Source organism: Alosa pseudoharengus, unplaced genomic scaffold (genome assembly GCF_046254945.1).
Source record: "Alosa pseudoharengus isolate Yale_2024_CS ecotype anadromous, Long Island Sound unplaced genomic scaffold, YU_APseudo_1.1 YU_APseudo_1.1_scf_2, whole genome shotgun sequence".
In the NCBI taxonomy this organism is placed as follows: Eukaryota; Metazoa; Chordata; class Actinopteri; order Clupeiformes; family Clupeidae; genus Alosa; species Alosa pseudoharengus.
The window spans coordinates 27,597,871-27,621,152 of NW_027468663.1; the positions used below are offsets into that span (position 1 = coordinate 27,597,871).

Genomic DNA, 23,282 nt, shown 5'->3' on the forward strand with positions numbered 1-23,282 from the left:
GAAATACAACATCATTTTAGATGCTTCAAATGAAAATGTGATATTAGACAAAATTGAAAAAGAGCATAGAAAAGATGACAAAATAAAGCATGTTTATTTAAAAATCTCAAACTCATAAGTATAGCTGGATAAAATCCTTTACAAATGCCTGATCTTGTTGTGGCTGACCAGAATAATCAGTGATTTATGAATGTTAGATAAATGCAGCCTACACATACACATACATTGTGATATGCCTAAAATCCAATAATATCAACACATTGTTACAATGTCAATGTACATAGGACAAAGGAAATTAAGTGGGTTTAGAAGCTTGACCATCTTCACCAAAGGCCTGGCAAACATGATGCATGTTTGTTTAAACAATTTGGACAGGTAGACACAGAGTGGACATGACTATTGTTAGCAGTCTTGGCAGTGGCACTCTGGTTTTGCATGCTACTGAAACTTTTAAGGTCTATAACAAATAGACAAAAAGTGGAGTGTCCGCAAACCTCCATTGGATTTGCGCTTCGTAGGATCTTCACCACAGATGTACACACAGAGACACAAAGGTTTTTTTTTTTTTTTAAAAACAGATCTACTCTCCCATATAACATTTAAATTCTGTACAAATGTACCATTCAACACTATTTATAAAGACTACTCAAATTATTTAATTAAGGCTCATCATCATGTATTGTGTGTGTGCACATCCCTCAATGATCAAAACATGCTATGAGAGAGAATATAGCATTAAATAACATCAGAGTTGAATATGTCAGAGTAATATCTGCCTCGAACAAAACCCAAGAGCTGAAGCTGACAAGACCATAACACTTGATATGTAAACTCAAGCAACACTGTTTTCAGTATTTTAAATCCACATGTGTGTACTTGATAGAATAGTACTTTATTCAAGACTTCAATAAATTACTGAATCGATGAGATCAAGACAAAAATATTACAGTGTGCCAAGCAAGTGTTGTCAGCCAATGAAGGGCTGAAGACAAAGCTTGTCAACAGATCTTGCCACTACGCAAGAAAACTCAGCCATTGCAAGACAACTGAGAATAAACAGCTGTAATGGGTTTGCACTTAAAGAAAAGGAAACACAATGAAATCTCCAAAAATAAACCAACTTCACAATCTCAGATAAAGCAAGCGGTACTTTATCAATTGTCTGTATCTGCTGTCTTGGCCTGTGTGCTTGTTAATACTTGAACAGCCACATGTCCAGCAGGTTGTAGCTGATCACATGGTGAGCAGGAAAAAGTTTAGGAGTCCTCATTCATCTCCCGGCTGCCAGTCCGAGCGATTTTCCTTGGAGGAGCAGGGCTCTCCCCTTCGGCTTGCTCCTGTTCCCGTTTTTTAGCTGCATTCTGTAGAAAATCACAGGAGTGAAATACACATATTGTTAGTCATAGTTTAAGGGAGGTAAGGGGAGGATTTTATTCAAGCGATCCACACATTGCCAAAATGTTGACTTACTTTCTTGTCCCACTGTTGGTGAAGGTATCGCAATAGAATGTTTGTTTTCTCAGTAACAATGACTGTCAAACACAAAAGCATAACCAAATGTTCAAAAAATCAGGGCTAATGAAATTGATTGGTCATAGTTGATTGTTTCTTACTAACAAAGCTAGGAACATGATATTTAAAAAGTGACTGGCAAGGACAGAAGCCATTGCTGGCTGAATCTTAATAATTTCCTAAAAGCTTGACCTATCATTACTATCATGTAGGCTAGACTTTAAAGGTAAATTAGCCATTAGAAGACCTTACTACACATCATTCAGCAGAATCTGATTGACATTTCCTAAATGAGAAGCATTTACAACTGACAGTGTTAAACTTGTATGAAACTTTTTATCTACATTCATTTCCTATGACTTGACAGACATGCCCCAAGACTTGATCATCTCATGCAAAATGCCTGTTCACTCGTATGCCACTCACTCTGTTCTGAGGGAAACTCGCGTGTTGGGAGGTAGACTGAGGGTCTCCTGTTCTGGAATGTGAAAGGTGAGGAGGATAAAACAGACATATCAAACGCATTAAAAAAATAGGCAACCACAAACCACAGCATGGAACTCTAGTATACTAGTAATCTAGTATTTTTACCACTCTGCGTAGCCTACTTATAAGTCACACTAAAAGTTTCACTATTTTTTCCCCCCTAAATCCAACTCACAAAAGATTCTGAGACACATTTCGAAAGAAAACGTAGTAACTCCTAAGCTAAGAGAAAGACTTTGTTATCACAGCTGATTTCAAGTCTCATGCACAAGCTTGCCTACAAGGACCATGGTGATTAAGACAGAATGAAATATGCCAGCAGATAACAGATTATAATATATTTTCTTATATTATATACATGTATATAAGATACATGTGTATGAAGATATGTTTGTGTAGACAGGAGGAGGTAGGGACAATTTTATTCTTCAGCACTGAGGGGTTAGTTTTACTTGGTTGGCTGGTGATGTATTACATCCCTTACAAACTACTACCAGAGATGATATCTTTTCAGTAACTTGTCATGTGGATTGACAGAAATCCCTGTTTCCTGTTCGGGAGTTGGTCTTGAAAGCTGTTCACAATCAGCACTAACATGTCTTGTGATCCGATCAATACATCAGTTCACATCTGGCATTTGAATGCATCTCCATGCATCTCATAACCTGTTCTCACTTACCCACTCTCTCTCGCATATGATTTCTGTTTGAAAAGACCAAATGTGCGAGGCAAGCCCTCACTCTGCTTAGCAAACCCAAGCTTTTGTCAACGGAACTGCCAGGGCTTCTCAAGCAGAGGGGGGAGCAGGACCTTTGAGCATTGGATTATCATCTTTGCTTCATGAGACAATAATCCACTATGGCCATAAGAGGGCAGTACATTATAACATGAATGCAAAAAAGCAATATAGCTGGGAAGGAATATGTGAAAAATCATGAAGATTGGGCACTTCTGGATAAGTTTTTGATTTTTGGCAGGGTGTTAGGTATAGGCCTAAGGTTTTCAAAAATCCATGGATACAAGTTGGGGTGGCCCCCCTAGTAGCAGTTATCCATAAAATTCAAAATGGCTCCCGGTGAAAAGAGAAAAGGTTATATCTCAGCTTCCTTTAGTCTTAAATTGTTGTATAATGTATTTTCTCTACTTTGTTTGATACAAGGAATCCAATTTTGATATGTTCTTCTTATTTTAAGTCCATTTAAATCTAGTATCATAGTCATATTTAGCTCATAAACTGTCAATATCTCTGAAAAAGTCACATTGAAATATTACTCAGGTCCCTAGACCCATATTTTTACCTCCAATGTATGCTTTTCTTTGTTGATTGGACAGGTCATTATCACTATAGTGTCAAAAATCACATGTTGTGACCAAAAGGACCATTGTTGAGGCCTTAAATAAACACAAATTCAGAATTATGCCACAGTGAAAAGTTACAGTATATTAGGCTTTTCACCATGTTAAGGATCAATATTATATTTTAGTCAAATAACACAAAAAAAACCATTCATACTTAAACCATAAACTTTCTAATGAGGAGACACAGCACTCAAAAAATCCTCCATAGAAATGCATGAGCTTAGTTTGTAACGGCAATATGGCAGTTGTCTACGCAAATCACACCCCTTCCGCGGCAAAATGTTAACATGTGAATACATTGAGCCAATCATGTGCTGTGTTGTGAATACATTGAGCCAATAATGTGGTGTATTGTGAAGACATCGTGCCAATCATGTGTTGTGATCTCACCGCTGGAGCAAGATTGGTGTCGTAAAGCCTTGCGCACGCGCATTTCTGCCGAAATGGATGCCCGATGAGTGCCCAAAAAGCGCTGCAATATGGCCGCCGAGTGGAGGGACTTGCCTAAAAGGACTTTGCTTAAACATCATGTATTTATTCAAAGATTTTTGGTTTCACTTTTCATCATTATTAGTACAGCCTCCCTCACACTTGCACAATGTGGTACAGCAAAGTCCAGCTCGGTGGCACTTACAGTTGCCCATACAGGTAACCACACAGCCACAGTTGAGGAGGAGTGAGCATCCCTTGCTGGCATCTTCCAGATCTGTCCAATATGGCACCCAGACTTTGGTTCTGTCATTCCATTCTCAACCCCACTCACTGGGGTCACTGTGGTTGCCTGTATGGGCAACTGTAAGTGCCACTGAGCTGGACTTTGCTGTACCACATTGTGCAAGTGTGAGGGAGGCTGTAATGATGAAGAGTGAAACCAAAAATATTTGAATAATACATGAAGTAGGAATTGTTTTTTTGTGTTATTTGACTAAAATATAATATTGATCCTTATTCCACTGCTTGGTTGAATTTCCCCATTGTCCTACATAATTTAGAACAACCATTAACCGTATGTTATTTGCACACCTATGAAGATCCATTTTTTTGGCCGTATCACACTTGTATATTAATTTGCCGAACTCGTTGTGAAGTTTAAATGAACCGTCACGTTGCATCCAAGCTGTAAAATGCAGACGTTCAGAACATGGCAACATTGTAGCATATGACGGAGGTGGCTTTTAGCTAGATGGATGACAGCAGGCTAAGTAAAATAGCGATGTTTCAAAGATAAAGTTCATCAGAATCTTGGGATACCCCCGCTTGACAACGGGAGAGATAGAACTAACAACTGGCCTTTGGCCGTAGCAACCATCCATTTAGAACTAGTAACGGCAGTTTGTCCTGCAAGTTCAGAAATTAGTTGATATGTGTCGGAAGAAAGTAGTTCTACAAACAAGACAGTTTTAGCGATTAAAACGTTTAAAAACGGGAAATTAGCACAACGCAAGTGGCAACAGTGGAATAAGCGGGATAATGGACTCCACGGTGGTCTGTTCACAGAAGTTAATGCACTTACGAGGTTCCGAGGTCCGCTTCGCGTCGGGGCCGTTTTACAACCTCGACCGTGCATTTAAGTTCTGTGAACAGACCACCGTGTCGTCCATTATCCCTTACTTAACATGGTGAAAAGCCTAATATAACTTTTCACTGTGGCATAGTTCTGAAGTTGTGTTTATTTAAGGCCTCAACAATGGTCCTTTTGGTCACAACATGTGATTTTTGACACTATAGTGATAGTGACCTGTCCAATCAACAAAGAAAAGCATACCTTGGAGGTAAAAATATGGGTCTAGGGACCTGAGTATTGCAATGTGACTTTTTCAGAGATATTGACTGTTTATGAGCTAAATATGACTATAATACTACATGGAAATGGACTTAAAATAAGAAGAACATGTCAAAATTGGATTCCTTGTATCAAACAAAGTAGAGAAAATACATTATACAACAATTTAAGACTAAAGGAAGCTGAGATATAACCTTTTCTCTTTTCGGCGGGGGCCATTTTGGATTTTATGGATAACTGGCACTAGGGGGGCCGCCCCAACTTGTATCCATGGATTTTTGAAAACCTTAGGCCTATACCTAACACCCTGCCAAAAATCAAAAACTTATCCAGAAGTGCCCAATTTTCATGAATTGCATCCTAGCTAATATCAGATCCTTTACAGGACATAACAGAAAAATATTGCTTTTCCATCAGCCTTGGTTGTTTATATCCCTGCTTCTATTTACTGGCCTATGTAAACTGGTGTTGTGTTTTGCAACCTTGATTAACTTTGTTCATATCTGAACCGTTTCTGTTGCTTGCCAGACATTAAAATGCTCATAATTTGTCAATGAGGTATTTTGTCACATATACAAATGTAAACTCTGGTATAAATCCAACATTGTTAGGGTTATTTATTTATTTTATTAAAATGGTCTGAGGCATTGGATGTTGATTCAAAGTCCTTTTAGGCAAGTCCCTCCACTCGGCGGCTATATTGCAATGCTTTTTGGGCACTTATTGGACATCTATTTTGGATACAACTGTGCGTGCGCAATGCTTCACAAATCACGACACACCAACTTCGCTCCAGCTGCGAGATCACATGATTGGCATGATGTATTCACATGTCAACTTTGGGCGGCAGAAGGGGCGGAATATGTGTAGACGACTGCCATGTTTGCGTTACGAACTAACCCTATACATTTCTATGGGAGATTCTTTGAGTGCTGTGTCTCCTCATTAGAAAGTTTCTGGTTGAATGCATAAAGAGTGCATGTCACACCATCACTACTGGACAGGAAAAAGCTGATCATAAGGACAGATCTGCACACACTTCTCCTAGACTTATGTGTTACTTTTAATGCCAATTACTCTCAGTACAAAAAGTCCCAAAGTTAGGACTGACATGCATCTGATTTTTAGGAGTTTCTCTGAAATTGGCAAGTTAGTACCTATTTTTTCCCTAAAGATGCTTTGTGTACAGGCCCAGATAAGTATCACTAGTCTAAATCACCAAATAATTTTATTTCATGAATTAAGTCAAAATCACAGCTTCCTTTTACCAGACCGGCCTTTTTTTTCCTTCAACTCCCTGCTAGTCAATTAGAACTTCTCTAAACAATCTCATGAAAAAACTAAATGATCTCTGTAAAAATACAAAATTGTGCACCTCAAATACTTACCGACGTTTTGCACACTGAATCTGAATGAAACTTGCTGAAGTTGCTTTTATTGTACACGGGCAGTCCTTTTAAAAAATCCGCCTGAAAGCAAAAAACACACAATTACACATTAAACATAAGGTAATTGCCATTTAATATAAAACCATTTATCGTAACGTCACATATTACCAACTGTCACGTATGTCCAACCTCTTACGTGTATGTGTCACACATGTGACGGCGGATTCACGCAAGCACCCACACCATAAGTGTATGTAAATTAGCTATGTACCAAAAATTACATTTTACCGTGACTCGAAGAGCTGTAAACAGTCTTGTAAGGCTGCGTGTACAAATCCGCTTGGAGCTCCGTGGAGCACCGACGAGAATTCTCGGGCTAACCATTGATGTTCCCTGAGAAGGTTGGGAATATGCACCCACCAGCCCAGCACTAAACTCCGAGCGTGGTACACAAAATCGGATATTTCAGGCAGTAAAAGCACCGGTAAGAACCAAACTAGATTTTGTTAAAATCTACACACCTATGGCTACTGAAAATGTAAGGTTCATTTAGCAAATGTTATTCTGAAGTATTAAAAAATATCGTTGTTAAGAATTTTCGAACGAAATGGTTGGTAATTAGCACGTTTACGATAATAAATATCAAACCATTCCACCATCCAAAACACTAAACCAGAACCACACAAATATTCACCCAAAATGTAATTTTTTAATGCACTTCTTTTTCTATATCGACTATACACTTGTGCTAGTAAATTAAGTGTGCACCATTTATAGTCACTGTTACAAATAATGGCTTTGGTTTCCAACTTTCCTGCAACATAGCCCATCATTGGCTTGGAATACAGAACTGGAGCTCCAACAATTAATCGATTAATGGATTAGTTGTCGACTTACATGCATCACCCACTATTGTGGTAATCGTTAATTGGTTTGTGTCACTTTTTCTTGTGTCAAGGAAAAATTCTCTGATTTTACCTCCTTATAGATTTTCTGCTTTAATTACTCCGCTACGACAGAAAACTAAATATATTTGGCACATGGACTATACAAGACATTTGCGGATATATTCTTGGGCTCATAAATAGACCCAAGGTCTTGAACCCGGGTCTCCGGAGCACTAACCCTGTAGCTTGAGGGTCATTCCGTGTGAAATCACCCAATTTCAGCACAATTTGGCAGGTGACCCTCTCCGAAAAAATCTGAAAAAAATCACAGGTGTTTGTAGACCAAATCCATGCATAGATCTTAAATAGTATATCTGGATAACTAATCGTTGCAAAACTACAGCCCTTTGAAACTTCAAGTCATTTTAAGCATTGTGGTGAACAATCCTTTTGTTCAACTTCCAGCATTATTGGCTCTTTTGGTATTTCACACACATTAGTGAAACTATGTGAATAGAAGTACATTTACCTGTTGAATTAAAAAATCCAATCGGATCAGACGTATCTTGTGTACTTTCCCCTCTGCAAAGCTCTGAAAATGGCTATAAATTCATAATGTGAAAAGACATCATCACTTTTGAGGGCTTCTCATTCAGAAAGTATGTGACACAAATTCATCAGATTTTTTTCCTACACATATATGTATTATAAGGTCCTGTCCATGCATTAACTTTGGTTGTTATCATTTTCATATTTTCAGAGCATTTTTTTAAAATTGGGCCTGATTTTCAAAAAGCCTGTTTTCATCTTCTCATTTCACCACGTGGACAGTTAACAGGATTTTTTTTAAATTTACCATATATCATTCTGTATGTGAGGATCATCTGCCCAAAATGTGGGCTTGTTGCTGAGTTTCTTCATTGAGATAAGATTTTTTTTAAATATTGTCTATAAATCCACTGAATTTGTACTGGATCTGCAGTACCACTTTGCACCACATGTGGTGCTCTTTTAATACAATGGAAGTCAATGGAAGAGTAAGAGAGTCACTTGTTTGCTGCACATATCCAATCTAAACACACAGTTTATGGTTCATAGTTGAATTGGTCCAAATAATTATTGCAACATGAAGAACATACTACTCATACATAAATCTTATTTAAAGAAAATAAACTGATCAAGTAAATTATACACACATAAGACTGACTGGTCATCATACATGCAGCAAGAGGATTTAATTACCATCTTTGTAATGAGTTTTCTACACCAGCTTTAACCTATCAGTGCCTATGTGAGTACTTTAATAATTACTAGCCAACTGGTTAGGCAAAGTCTATATCCATCGTCATATGCATGGGATGCAGTTCTCTGTGATACATAGACAATAGAAAATGAATGTCATAAAGGAACATATTCAAGAAACAATGGGTTTCTAAAATTCAGTTCATCAAGGTATTTCACTTGATGAAGATGACCATGTGTGTTTTCATCACAAGTATTCATAACAAGGTTTGAGGACTCGTGGATCCAAGAGGCATTTGTAAAAAGATGATAAATCGTTAGTATTGATTTTTATGCATCTGACAATGCACTGAATTTTAGAAACCCCTTTTTACTTGAACCATATGAACCATAAACTGTGTGTTTAGATTGGATATGTGCAGCAAACAAGTGACTCTCTTACTCTTCCATTGACTTCCATTGTATTAAAAGAGCACCACATGTGGTGCAAAGTGGTACTGCAGATAAAGTACAAATTCAGTGGATTTATAGACAATATTTGTAAAAAATCTTATCTCAATGAAGAAACTGAGCAACAAGCCCACATTTTGGGCAGATGATCCTCACATACAGAATGATATATGTTAAAATTAAAAAAAATCCTGTTAACTGTCCACGTGGTGAAATGAGAAGATGAAAACGGGCTTTTTGAAAATCAAGCCCAATTTAATAAAAATGCTCTGACAATGTGATAATGTTAACAACCAAAGTTAATGCATGGACATGACCTTATAATCCATACATGAGTGGGAAAAAAATCTGATGAATTTGTGTCACATACTTTTTGAATGAGAAGCCCTCAAAGGTGGTGATGTTTTTTCACATTATGAATTTATAGCCATTTTCAGAGCTTTGCAGAGGGGGAATTACACAAGATACACCTGATTTGATTGGATTGTTAAATTCAACAGGGAAATGTACTTCTATTCACATAGTTTCACTAATGTGTGTGAAATACCAAAAGAGCCAATAATGTTGGAAGTTGAACAAAAAGGATTGTTCACCACGATGCTTAAAATGACTTGAAACTTCAAAGGGCTGTAGTTTTGGAACCATTAGTGATACAGATATACTATTTAAGATTTATGCATAGGTTTGGTCTACAAACACCTGTGAGTTTTTTCAGATTTTTTGGGAGAGGGTGACCTGCCAGCCACTGGGTGATTTGACACGGAATGACCCTTGACCGCAACGCCAAAGAGCCAGGCCCGTTGTTATGGTAGTCAGGACACACACACGCACGCACGCACGCACACAGGTAGACTATTGAGAGAACCTAAAAGTCTCAAATAGCAATTCACAAAGGAACACATGGGCCCCCAGCCTGAATGGCCCTTACTAGCAGTCATATAGGTTTTGTCAAACAACATTGCATCACTACCACATTCTTTAGATGTATGCCAAATTTGCACACACACACACACACACACACACCGACATTATTTTCAAATAATAATATTCACTTCAATTAAGCCACTTAAATCTGTGCTATACTATGCTATGCAATGCAATGAGTTTTCATCATATTTTCAACGTTTGGCTTTGTTATCCATATCAGGCTCGGGCCGTGCAGCGATAAAATGTGACCAATTTGTCCATTTTAAGTTAGCTATCGGAACGTCACATATTACCGTCGCATATGTCCAACCTCTTTTTTTATTTTACCTTTATTTAACCAGGCAGATCATTAAGAACAAGTTCTTATTTACAGTGATGGCCTGACAAGAAGAAAACAATTCATTGAGAGGAGGGTTAGATGCAGGGGAGTGCAGGAATCTGTGAGAAGGAGTGATTGTGTATCTTCACTTAATGTCACTTAATATTCTTTTCTATACAAACCAAGGCGGCGGATTCCTAAAGAAACGCAAGCACCCACACCCACACCAAATCTAAATTAGCTATGCTAGCTCCCCTCAAATTATTTGGCGCCCCCCAGGGGAGGCGCGCCTCACAGTTTGGGAACCTCTGCTGTAAGACTATTGAAAGGCTGTTTAAAAACAGGTCACAGAATTTCTCTTGAGGAATGACCTCTTTGACCCTAATCGACCTGGTTTTTAAGGTGCATTTGACACAGTCTACCACCCCATCCTACTATCCATGCTGTCAAACATGGCCATCACGGGCAAAGCGCCCCCTGGTTTAAATCGTACCTCATTGGGCAATCGTTCAAAGCGAAATGGATAGGACAAACGTCCGCATCTCAATGCCTCGCCACAGCGGTGCCCCAAAGTTTGGTGCTGGAGCCCCTTCTCTTTGCCATGTACACCACCTCGCTGGGCTCGATCCGCTCAAATGGCCTCTCATATCACTGCTACGTACACAATACCCTCTATCTATCTCTCCCAGTCTCAACACACATCTTGCATTTTCTCTGATATACACATGGATAAGGAACATCACCTCCAATTAAACTTTTTTAAGACCAAACTGCTAGTCTTCCCAGCCAAACTAACTAGCCTATACGCCAACGCCACAGCAGTATCAAAATGGACTCCTTAGCTCTTGCTTCTACGAAGGTTGCAAGAAACTTGGGTGTTATGGCTGATGACCTGAGACTTGTTTCGGACCATGTCACCTCTACATGTCGCCCTATCATGCCACTTTGTATTATTCAATATAAAGAAAAATCAGACCATACCTAACCCAAGAAGCCACCGAGCTCTTGGTACAGAGACCATGATTATCTCTTGTCTGGGTTACTGTAACATTCTCCTCCAAGCCTTTTGTCTTGTGCGGTGAACAGATGGCCATTACAGATGGTCCAGAACGCAGTGGTGCATCTGGTTTTCAATCAACCAAAAAGACACGTTAGTGTTCCTGCTGTTCCTTGAGCTCCACTGGCTTCTCTAAGCAGCCTGCATCAAATTAATCACTGATGCTTGCATACAAAGTAATTGCTGCGTCTCCTCCCACTTACCTAAACGCGGTCATAAAAGCGTGTTACCCTTCAACCGTTTCGTTCCTCCAAGGAACACCATCTAGTACCACCGCCTCTACACACGAGGCAATCCAGACTATTCTCATCATACAATTGGTGGGATGAACAACCAGAGCAGGGGCCAGAAACTCTTGAAGACCCAACTCTTCAGAGAGTACCTCCTCTCCTAACACATCTAAAAACCCAACACACCTAACTAACATGCACTTACCATGCATTTCCTTTTCTTCCACCCTTCTACCTTCACGTTGACTAGTACTAATACTTCGCCACTCTAATACTCTGGTACTATTTATTGTTACCTAAAGTCACCTTTGCAATGTAGCTTACATGTTGTTCCTCATTTTGTGAGGCGCTTCAGATAGAACAGTCTGCAAAGTGGATAAATATAAATGTAATGACCTTGTGCAATACGGATAGACAAATGTGTGAGTCGCCCAAATATAAGCTACTTTGTTGCTGCAGACTTGACTTAGTGAAGCACTGCACAGAAATGTGTATAGGCAGACACTCTCATACATATAATTAAGCCCACACAGGTGCACACCAAAGACAGTAAAAGGGTACACACATACTACAGACACACGTACGCATACACACTGGCGCACTATGGAAGAAAAATATAGACAAACTGCAAAGTGGTGTTTAAATAACATAACCTTAGAAGTAAACTGTAACCAATGATAAAGAAGTACATTCGGAAATGCCCTGTAACTACGCGTTGTCCTATCAACAACAAACAGTAAGCTAGCTAATAATAGTACTCTTCTGTAGCATGCCAAAAACAGAAATTGGACTTAAGTTAGCCAAGGCAGTTTCCGTCAGGAGACTAACATGCCATTTTGCACGATAGCTTCTAGATGACATTAAAATTTGCAAGTAAACATTTCGAGTTCCAGGGTTAGCGTTAAATCAATAACGTAGAGTGCTGAATTGCCATGTGTATTGTTCCGCACAATGCCTCCTTAAACTTCCACAGTTAGTTAATGTTAGCTTCGGAGCATATCCAGCTCACCAACCAGTTACTTAAGACGTAAACATAATAGTTACCATAATACGTTAGCAAGCTAACGTTAGCTAACTTGTGTGACCACATAATGTGACGTTATGTCAGTAGAGAAACTCTGTGAAACGTTAGTTTGTGATTCTCAAATTGAAAATGAACTTAGTGCTAACCAATGTTCAAAGTAAGCTGTGCTGAGGCGTTGGTTAACTTACCTTATCCATGGCTCGTTGATTCTGTTTATGTTAGCTGGCTATTTCAGCTGTTGTCGTAAAATTATATCAGTCAACGCTAGCAGACTATAACATTAATTCAGCCAGTTAGCATTTGTAACGTTAGCTAACATTGGCTGACGTTACCTACAACACCGCCACATACAACAAATTTCTTAGGACCCAATCAGCTATGCCAAACGAAAACCTCTAACTTAGCTTGATCCAATGACCACTAGTATTAAGAAAACTTAGTACTGACGAGTGACGACCAAAGTATTGGTCGCTATCATAATAACTAGGTAGTGCTAGCTGACTTAGCTGGAAGTGCTATCTGACTTAACTGGAACGTGGTTATTCGACTACAGAAGGTTAACGTTAGCTCGCTAGCTAACGTCACAAGTCATCGCTATCAGAGATTCTCCAAGGCCACGTTCTAAAAGCCGTCTCAATGTTGACGTGTTTCATAAAATGAAACAACCAGAAAAATAGAGTATCTTTTGCTAACTAACAGGTAGACTAATGCAATTGTCTGGCACCAACTGGTTCATCTAGTAAGCTAGCAGTGTTCACCCTTGTCTGAACAGGGTAACACCACAGACAGTAAAAAGGTAAAACAGCTACAACTACTGTCTGAAGAGGGAAGTGGTGAGGTTATGACGTGTTCTTTACCTAACCTTTGGCCTGTTTATCACCTATTTTGGGATAATAAACATAATTTTTACCTTGATTATATTCCTACAAATTAAATTACTTGAGTTGTGGATTATAGTCATTTAGTTTTGCACCATTTATTTTTCAATATTAGTACTTATTATTCGAATTATGATAAATAATTAAATAGGTAAAATATTCGTTCCCTTTGAAGATCAAGAGGCACTTTCTGTATAGCATTCAGGCAGGAATTTTTTCATAAGGATTTATGGGCTCTGTGCACTAACTTACTTGAAGAGCAGTGGCTGCACAAAATAAAGAGGGAAGGATTTTTGGTGAGCACACGATTTGGTACAACTAAAACACTCATCTTCAGGTGCTTGTTGACAGCAACAAACAGGAAACTGGTTTGCCGACTTCAAGTAAGCTAGTGCACAGAGCCCATAAACGACAGTACACATTTTTGGTTTTCATAGGCACATATGGTTAACATTATATGCACAGGCATACTTATTAGAAACCATTCTCTGCGGCTCCTTTATAAACATATTAAACTTACCTTTTCACTTGCTAGTAAAGCCTATTTGTTGTGCACAGAGGCTGCTTTGTTGGTAATTTTGTGTTGTCTGATTTGGTTTGTTGTCTGTATTTGTTGGTAGAGGACCCATCATGAGTGTGGAGAGGGGGTGAGTCTGGGATGCCAGACACCACTGTTGAGCCTTGTGGAGGTGTTGTGGCCTAATTCAATGAAACGCCTATGAATGAAGGTGCCTGCTTGATAAGTCCAGTGAAATGCTATTGAAGGCTGTTCTGTTGGTGATGTTTTTGTTAGTGATTTGTGATTGATATTGGTTTTGACGGTAAATCAGTTCCTTGAGTTAGACTCAAAAAACAATATGTAGGCCTATATGTTGTAAAAGTCCATCAGAATTTCAGAGAGGCATGATGAGGGTGTAGAGAGATCATTTGATGGTGAAATCCTGATATCCTATTTCTTTACATGGAGCTTCTAGCTCTTAAGTATGTAAAGACCCTATGGATTTCCTAATAATGGTTCAGAGGATACAAGAAAATGCTAGGTTGACAAGGTTGACCATATATAGGATATAATCATTTTAATAATAATAACTACCAAAAAATAATAATTACTGAAAATTATATCTATCTGTTTAAGATTTCTGCCTGTCTGTCTGACACGAAGGTCACATCTTTTAGGTTAATTTGATCTGTTTGTCTTTATTCGTCAATAATGAATAAATCACAAAAAATGTAGATGCGTCCTCTTTCCAACCAAACACATCAAACTTGAGACAACATGTTCAGTCCTTCAGAGGGCAATGTCATGTTTTAGTCCACACTGCTTAAAACATTGCCTTTAGTTAGTCCATTCTGATGGCTCTCAGTGAGAGAGAGACTTTCGTCCTTTCAGCATTCTTCGCAAAATCACTTCAATTCCTCCTCTGGTGCTGATTCTTTTGATCCAGCCATGGGTCCTTTTCCTTTTGATATTCTTGGGCTGGTATTCGGTGCCTCTCTTCACAGTGCGGATCTGCTGATACTGCCAAAACGACTGCTTGAACACTCCGGCATATTCAGGTTTTGTGAAGAGTGATCCATTCCGACATACCCTCTTCTCTGCACCCATATGTAACTGTGCCCATCCACACACAGTTTGCTGCAGAGATGGAATCACCGATGGGGATTTTCCAAGACCTCTGCTGTAACAATAAACAATCATTAAAATTATTCCTGGCCTGTTTCAAAGTTAGCCTACTTGATGTTTCAGAACCATTAAAACTAACTCTTTCTAGCCCGCATCAAAATCGGATTTTTTCCCTTTCCACCTCATTGCGTGTGTTTCTTTGATTTAATTTATGAATTGCTCCTGCAAACTATTTCACTCGGATTATCAATGAAGACCTGTCACTCTTTACACTTTTTTTCTTTTTTACTCTAACAGCTCCAGTCCATTAACGTTACAAAATAAGCGTTACGTTAGTAGTCACAGGCAATGATATCTGACCAAATTTGTACATGAGCGTGCTTAATAAATGGACAAACGCAATATTGCATTCAATTTCTAAATATTTCTAGACGGACTCGTGTTACCCGGCTGACAACTTGCTTAGCAGGCTTGCTATATGCTAACAGGAGACCACAAAGATATAAGAAACTGATCATTCACCTACCGCCATGAGGACAATCCACTGAATCGAAAAAACGTGGCCTTAATTATATTCATCGTAACCCAGATTATTGTAGATTTGGTTTATATCACACAAGAAAATCTAACTGCAATGTACATAGGTGTATCAGGCCAATGTCACCAAAGTGGCAGAGTGTAATTCTTATTTATCTTCTTCTACGTTGTACAGCTCGTAATAGGGAGGGAAAGTAACCTCATCGCCATCTAGTGGTTGCGTTCCCAGAGTTTAGCGGAGTGGATGGGATTTGTTTTTAGAAAAAATATATCTCGGTGCACATTGGGATCTTAATTTAATGCCTTCCATATGTTAGGCACTGGGGTCACCTCTATTGCTTCAAGTGGTCATACCTTATTTTTAGGATCAGTTGAATTGTTTTGAGTTTTTGTCGTAACACGGTGATAAGGAACTACAGCTGCATGTGACGTCACATGTTTGGGCGCTTAATCTCTAACTGTACGAAAGTATGTGCCTTACTGCAGCCTGGATTGGAGTGTAGCGTGCGCATAGTGTAGCCAGACAGTAAAATAAAATAGTATGGCAGATAGATTTTTTTATTAATGTGACTTCTGTATTCAGAATCTGCCCATCAAATGATCCCTCTTCCATCAGCAGGTTGCATAAATTTACCCCTCACAACACACCTATCTGGAACAACAGATACATTACTGTAAAGAAGTCATCCTTGTTTATCGGACTGGCTAGAGAAAGGCATCTGGTCAGTCCTGCATTTAATTGATTCTAATGGATGTCTTTTAACATATCCAAGCTTTTGTTTGAAGTATGAGTTAACCTGCAACATTGATACATATCATTCTGTATTTGATGCACCTGACTCCATTTTAGGCCTAATAAGAGGAATAATTTCAGATCCCAATATTTGTCCTTCCACAGCTCTTTGTTGAAGGTTGTGCCTTTAAGAGTTTTAGATTCTCCAACAAATGTCTTAGAAACCTATTTATCAACCTGTCTTACCCCTTATTAACATATAGAAATTCCATTTTAAAAGTATTTCCAAAGAATCGTATACAGATTTTGCGAACTGAATACATGAGATATCCCATAATGCCAAAGGCCAAAGAGCTACATTTCAAAACTTTGAATGGAATATACCCCTCTAACGAATTAATCAAAAGGCGCTTTGGGATTGAAACTGATAATTGTGTATTTTGTAATTGGCTGGAAACCGCTGAGCATCTGTTTGTCGAATGTGTTTATGTTAAAACCTTGTGGCTTGACCTTCATAACTCAGTCCTAAAATGTTTTATGTTAGATAACTTTGACTTAAAGGACATTATATATGGACTCTTTACTGTGAATGATATGATGATCTCTTAGTCAATGTGATTGTTATTCTCTGTAATGTTTTTATACATAAATGTAAATACTCAAAGGTTAAGCCCACTTTTAGTGGGTTTTTACAATGATTTCCTTTATTATACAAAAGCCCTTAAATATGAAGTCTAAGAAAGCAGTAAAACTTTTGAACAGTGTTACAGAATATGATTTAATGACTAAGCCCTAGTTATATGTTTTTTTCTGTTGTATTTTGTTTTTTTTCTGTTTTGATTATTATTATTAATGTTTTTCTCTTTGCTTCCTCCTTTTAAATTACGCCTGTTTCAATTCCTCATGGATTGTTTTGACCCATGTAGACTGACTACACAAAATATGGAATAATTACAAAAAAGTCTCTATTTTTGCATTTACTTTGTTGGTTCAATGAGTGTGTATAAGATAGAATACATCTGTACAACTAACATTGGATAATACAACATGAAGATTCAATTTCTATGGATTCTTGTGAATATTTCAGTACCCAATATGTTGCATCTACTTATTGTGCTGCAGCTACACTGCAGCCAGAGGTCAGGGTAGCACCAAAAGCGGAGGAGGGGGAGGGGGGCATTTTGGATAAAATTTAATTGAGACATAATAAGATTAATCTGAAAATGTAAAGCACTATACAGATTGTACATGAAAAAGTTGTCATTTTTGGATTCCCAGAGTCAAAGCTTTCAAATGGTGTATAACATTATAGCAATATGTTGCATACAATTGATTTAGAATGTTGGGGGGAGGTGGGGGAGGGGGGTAATCGTACCGCCGGCGGATTTTTGGTCAATAGGTAGCCTACCATTCAAGGGGAATAAGTATCATAGTGATTTTTTACAAGGTGTTCCCTAGTATGAGAAAATATGTGATAGCATTGTAATTGGGGTAGCTGTTTGTGTTTTATAAGCCGGTTTATGTCCATTGCTATAGAGAAATATCCTATGAATGGGCTGAAATGTTATGCATAGGCTAGAATGTAAATGAATCAAAGTACAGAATTTGGGTATTTTGAATAAATCAAAATAGAAAATCTATTATCGCCATATTCACAGCTTTGAACCAGAACTCTCCACTTCAATTGTACTTACAAACACTGAAGTATCCAGTTATATTCCTATAATATAATTATGCTGAAGGGTTTTATAGAGAAGTTTGTTCCTGTATGATTGTGACCTAGTAGGGAAAGTAGCCTAAATAAAAGTTATGGAATAGGCTATATGTTTTCAGCAAATGTATGAAGACATTCTCAAAAATAAAGAATTTCAGGTATTTCAGGAATAACATTTCACTCAAATATGTTACCAAAATGAAAAACAAAAAGAAGAATTTTGAACCTGACTATATGTTAGGATTTTTGTATTTCAAATGTATGCAAATTATTGTTCTGGGACGCTTTGGAGACCTACATGATGGACTTGAGCCGTAGTAGCTATAGCAATGTAGGCTATTTGCTGTTGAAATTAATAAATGGATAAACTGATAAATTAGGCATACTCACTGTTGTGTCTTCGTTTAACCTAATGAAACCTAGTCTAGCGTAAAGTGTTAAATAAGCAACAATGTCCCATGTCAAAGTAGGCTAGCCTAGACTGACGTCGATGGCATTCTGCTTTGGGGAATTATTTGCTATGGTATGGCATGCCCATAGTATTCAAATATACTGCAGATATGTTCAACATAGGCTGAACGTTATGTTTAACGTGCCATCTCCCAAAAATCGGCGAAGTTTTAGTTAATCTCTAAAGCTAATTAGTCAAAATCACGCACAACTTCAGGCGGCGCTATCTTCCACCATCTACAGTAGCCTGGCCTAGCTAGATGGTGTGTTCGTGGTTCAGTCCAACCAAAAGCTCAAAAAAGGAACATTAGAAAATTTACGCATCATTTCGATTTTTAACTTCTGAACAGAAAACCGTAACTGTGCTCAATTGAAAATATGCAACAATAACCCATTTACTGTGCCGTCCTAAATAATGGATAACGGATTTTTAAGCCTATATATTTTTTTCCCCATGTGAATTCTGCAAATAGAACATAGCACTGCAAACGGCTATATTTATTCCATCTTCATCATAACATTCTTTTTTTTATCATAGGCTAGGCCTATTCCATTATATGATAATGCTAGCTTGTTTTGGTAAGAGTAGCCTAATCTAAGCAGACGACCAATTGACATTATGCCCATTAGGCCTACACCAAAACAACCAAACCTTGCCATAATGGTCTCTGGTTAGTGAGAGCGTTGATTATTGACCGTCTGTCTGCAAGACATATGGTTGCTTGGCTATTCTTAGTGATCCAGAAAAAGGCAAATTGACCAGTAGCCTAAATAAGTTTTATTCTCTTCCTTGATTAATACTGATTATATGCACATTTAATGTTGAAAACAAGTTGTGGATGTGTTATGAGATGGTGAAAAGCCAGAAAACTTCATGTACGCACGCACAGTGGGCTAACAGCAATAAGTTAAGGGGAACAACAAGTTGATAACGTAAGCGGAAGGACACAATTTATAACACACGGAACTTAGAGCTCGTTCTCTTGTGGGTGGGTGGGACCTAGGCCTTGCCTACTACTGAATACGTAGTCACAGAGCCATATTAGACATTCTCTGGTAGACATAGGTTGTGTCAGCGTAGTCAGAGAATCGAGGTAATCTAACGTCAAACTGAGAGTCGATTGCTCGCTCATATTCTGCACCTAGAGTGTCATCTTTTAAGACGTTCAACAATGGTTGCGAAGCAAAGGATTCGTATGGCTAATGAAAAACACAGCAAAAACATCACACAGAGAGGCAACGTAGCCAAATCGACGGTAAGGATGGGTTCTCGATCCAGCTGTTTCGGTTAATGGGTAACCAATGGTTTTCCGTAAAGTTAGTTAGATTGCTTTTTTGTCTTATACAGAGTAGCCTACAGGTCTTGTGGAAAGTATATTTCCCACTCAACGTTGATTCAGAGTTCAGACCCTTTAAATTCTTTCTATGAGATTCTAAAGAAGGTCTGATCATTAATAACAATCTCTGTATGAAATGTTTTTTGTTTGTTTGTTTTTTCATGCAGAAGAGCAACTCTGATGACAAAGTTTCTGTGGGACCATGGCTTTTGGCTCTCTTCATCTTTGTTGTTTGTGGATCGGGTGGGTATTTCATTTCATAGGTAGTTGAGTGATGGCAGCCATCCACATGCATATCTGACCCCTCATCTGTGTGAAATAATAATGCGGTTTAATTTGGTTGCTCAGTGAAGCCATATTATTGGGTTGTTATTGTAGGAAGTCCCTTTTTTTGACAAAAATAGATTGTGTTGAGATAGGGACTGTGTGTGTAGGACCTACAAGATTTCATCTTTAAAAAACCTTGGTGTGAAAATGAAGGTTAGATCGCCTAAAGATAAAGACCCACACTGTGTACACATGGCAAGGCTGGTGTGATAGCAGGCATGTGTTACATGTGAGTGCCTTTGCAGGTGTTCATACTCACATAAAGTGTTGATATCAGTCCTTCACCACAGCAGCCCCCTGTTAGCCTGGCCCCACCTACCTAGATATTCTTTCAGGTCTTTAGATCTGATCTTTTAGATCTTTCTTTCTAGTCTGGAACACCATAGTTCATAACCGTTTCCCTCAGACAAGAAAAAAGGTCTGGCCAATCAGTGACTAGAGGGGAAGACGAAACTGAAACTTATTGTGATAAACAGAAGAAGCAACACCTGCAAACATCAAAACATGCAGTTGGAAAAATGCAGAAATGTATTTACAGAAAAGGTAGACCCACATACATTGTTTCTTGACTGCTGATGCTGTTTATTGTCAGTTTGTAAAGTATAGGTGTACTAGGAAATAACGTTAGGAATCTCTGATCAATGTGATTGGTAAGGCTGGACCAATAATTTCAAAGTTAGTGCCCGTTGCGATGTAGCAAACGCTTCCTAATCGAGAGTCCCCAGACTCTATTCACTTTGTGAATGAGTTTGTATTTTTCCAGGCTAGCCCTCTGCCAAATAATCTTTCCTGTCTGAGATTACAGAGCTTAAATATGAGGAGATAGGGCCACTGAATGCCTGGTTAAAAAGCCATTGAGCATGTAGAAACACATTTAGCCTAGCTCCTCTTTGCCTTGGCACTGTTTTGACCTGAGATCTTGTATGAAAGGAAAGTCAAACCACTGTCTAAAGAGTTCTTTAGCGCATTCCATTAACATTTACATTAATGAAATTCTGAAATTATTGCCAAGCATTCTAATATGCTTATGCAATCATGAAAAAAAAATCAATTGATGGTCATGTACTGGTCATGCAGTACATTCAGGTAGCCACCTGATTTTATTTGATAGCCACAGAACGTTGCTGAGCCTAGCCCTGACCATCTGAGACAATCCCAGATCAGAGGCTTGTACAGTGGGCACTATAAATGATGCATGATGCATGTGCATCGCTTCATGCGCCTCCTTTCATGCTCATCACTCTGGATTGGATGGATGCATGGGCATATTCCAGGATGACACTGCTTTCCCCTCATTGGCGTTGGAATAAATTTTAACCGCAAAAGCCTTTCTGGGCTTCTGTCTGTCTTGGGTTTAAATTTTTCATTGTGTGTGTGTGTGTGTGTGTGGTTTTCTTGATGCTGATTGTTTTACCCTTTTACAGCAATTTTCCAAATCATTCAGAGCATACGCATGGGCATGTGAAGTGAGAGGACCAACAATGATTCCAATGATTCAGCATTCTAAAATGTCATCCATTCCAGCATCCATTCCAGCATGCCCAGGAGGGCTCACTGACTATGAAGTGGTTTAGCTAAGATTCGTGTACCCATGGAGATCAATCTCCTGTTTGTGCCTTAAGACATACACAGAATAACTTCCAAAAAGCCATACAGTTGCATTCCAGTTAAGGCTGTCTGATTTGATTTAATGGCACTGGGTTGCAGTAGGACCTGTTAAGACTATATTTTGGGATTTGGGGTGTGATGCTCAAATTCTGTAACAGTATAATGTAATTGCTACCTAGACTTGCTTTTTCTTCTCATGAAAGATATGATGTGACCAGATTTGCACAGGTCTGAATGAGCTTTAGCCTAGAAGATGACTAGAGTATACTATAAGCACACAGAATGTTCTAATTTATGTAGCTTAGGTTTAGCTTGTTTAATTTTCTAATAATCAACATTGACTAATTAAAGCCACCTGTTTTAACTGCTTTATACAGACACCTGTTTCTGGGTAGAGATAGCCTAATGGATAGGCCTATCTCTTGAGGGAGGGAAAATGAATAATAAATCAATGAATAATGAAGTGAAATAAATAATGATGCAATTTAAAACTTCATTACAACCTCATTGCATTCTTTTGGAGTTTCTGTTTACCAACTATACCATAGACTCAATATATAAATAAGGGTATAGCCTATGTTTGTAAATTCTGGGCATTGCTGTAAAATATCTTAATGCTTAGTTATTGTTTCCATGATCATTCATTATACGCTTTACATCCTTCATAATGATAAATGGTGTGCAGCATGTGGCCACTAGAGGGTAGTAAACCTACAGTTATTAGGCCTAATGGTAGGATAATACAAGGAAATAAATTGTACAAAGAAGTGAAAGAACTTAAAAAAAAATAAGAATAAGAAGCAACACCTGATTCACAAACAACAAAGATGCAGAGAGCCAAAAGAAATTAAACACACAAATATAATTAAATTTAAATCAACCATTATTGATTTGTTCAATTGCTAAAAACTGTAGGTTGTGTTAAAATGACATAAACTCCAGAACAATAAGGTAGGCCACAGTGGAAGGCCGAGGGTCAGTGACCGAAGGCTATACATTTATTTTTTATAGCCTTTCATAGCCTATGATTTGTGCACTGCAAAGTATTAAGTATCAAAGTATCTAACACAACAATGCAACAAGCTGTGTAGCACACACAAACTGTTCAGGCCTGCTTGATGTCCTCCTCACCAGCAGATGTCCCACCATGGGCCGTCGGTCGGTTAGGCCTCCCATTTGTTAGTCAAGTTGGTTAAAACTCATACGACTTTGAAAAAGTATCTAAGAAGGTCACATAAATTCACTTTACGAAATATCGGCTGCCTACAATATATAAGACATGCTTGACAGGGAAATGATACGACCTTGACTGGGAAATGATCATTGGGTCATCAGAAATGATACGCCCAAAGATAATGAATGCGTTGCAAGATGGGTCGTCCTAGTTCATGTCTATAAGGGCAAAGTGGA

General features: G+C 38.4%; 2 protein-coding genes across 2 annotated transcripts; one reads left to right on the forward strand and one right to left on the reverse strand.

Annotated features, from left to right (window-relative positions):
• Positions 1–71: 71 nt before the first annotated feature.
• Positions 72–13,459, reverse strand: LOC143134193 (DET1- and DDB1-associated protein 1-like). Its single transcript, XM_076294372.1, has 5 exons — positions 12,853–13,459; positions 6,529–6,609; positions 1,939–1,990; positions 1,471–1,532; positions 72–1,361 (listed from the first exon to the last, which is right to left on the reverse strand). The coding sequence occupies exons 1-5, from the start codon at positions 12,859–12,861 to the stop codon at positions 1,257–1,259; spliced, it is 309 nt and encodes a 102-aa protein (XP_076150487.1). The 5' UTR covers positions 12,862–13,459; the 3' UTR covers positions 72–1,256.
• Positions 13,460–19,627: 6,168 nt separating this feature from the next.
• Positions 19,628–22,368, forward strand: LOC143134194 (stress-associated endoplasmic reticulum protein 1). Its single transcript, XM_076294373.1, has 3 exons — positions 19,628–19,856; positions 20,105–20,180; positions 21,689–22,368. The coding sequence occupies exons 1-3, from the start codon at positions 19,773–19,775 to the stop codon at positions 21,727–21,729; spliced, it is 201 nt and encodes a 66-aa protein (XP_076150488.1). The 5' UTR covers positions 19,628–19,772; the 3' UTR covers positions 21,730–22,368.
• Positions 22,369–23,282: the final 914 nt, after the last annotated feature.

Coding starts and splice junctions, on each gene's coding strand:
- LOC143134194 (XM_076294373.1), top strand. CDS start 19,773: ATGGTTGCGAAGCAAAGGATTCGTATGGCTAATGAAAAACACAGCAAA. Junction 19,857..20,104: donor GCAACGTAGCCAAATCGACG/GTAAGGATGGGT, acceptor TTTTTCATGCAG/AAGAGCAACTCTGATGACAA. Junction 20,181..21,688: donor CTTTGTTGTTTGTGGATCGG/GTGGGTATTTCA, acceptor ACCCTTTTACAG/CAATTTTCCAAATCATTCAG.
- LOC143134193 (XM_076294372.1), bottom strand. Junction 1,533..1,938: donor CGAGTTTCCCTCAGAACAGA/GTGAGTGGCATA, acceptor TGTGTTTGACAG/TCATTGTTACTGAGAAAACA. Junction 1,362..1,470: donor ACCAACAGTGGGACAAGAAA/GTAAGTCAACAT, acceptor GATTTTCTACAG/AATGCAGCTAAAAAACGGGA.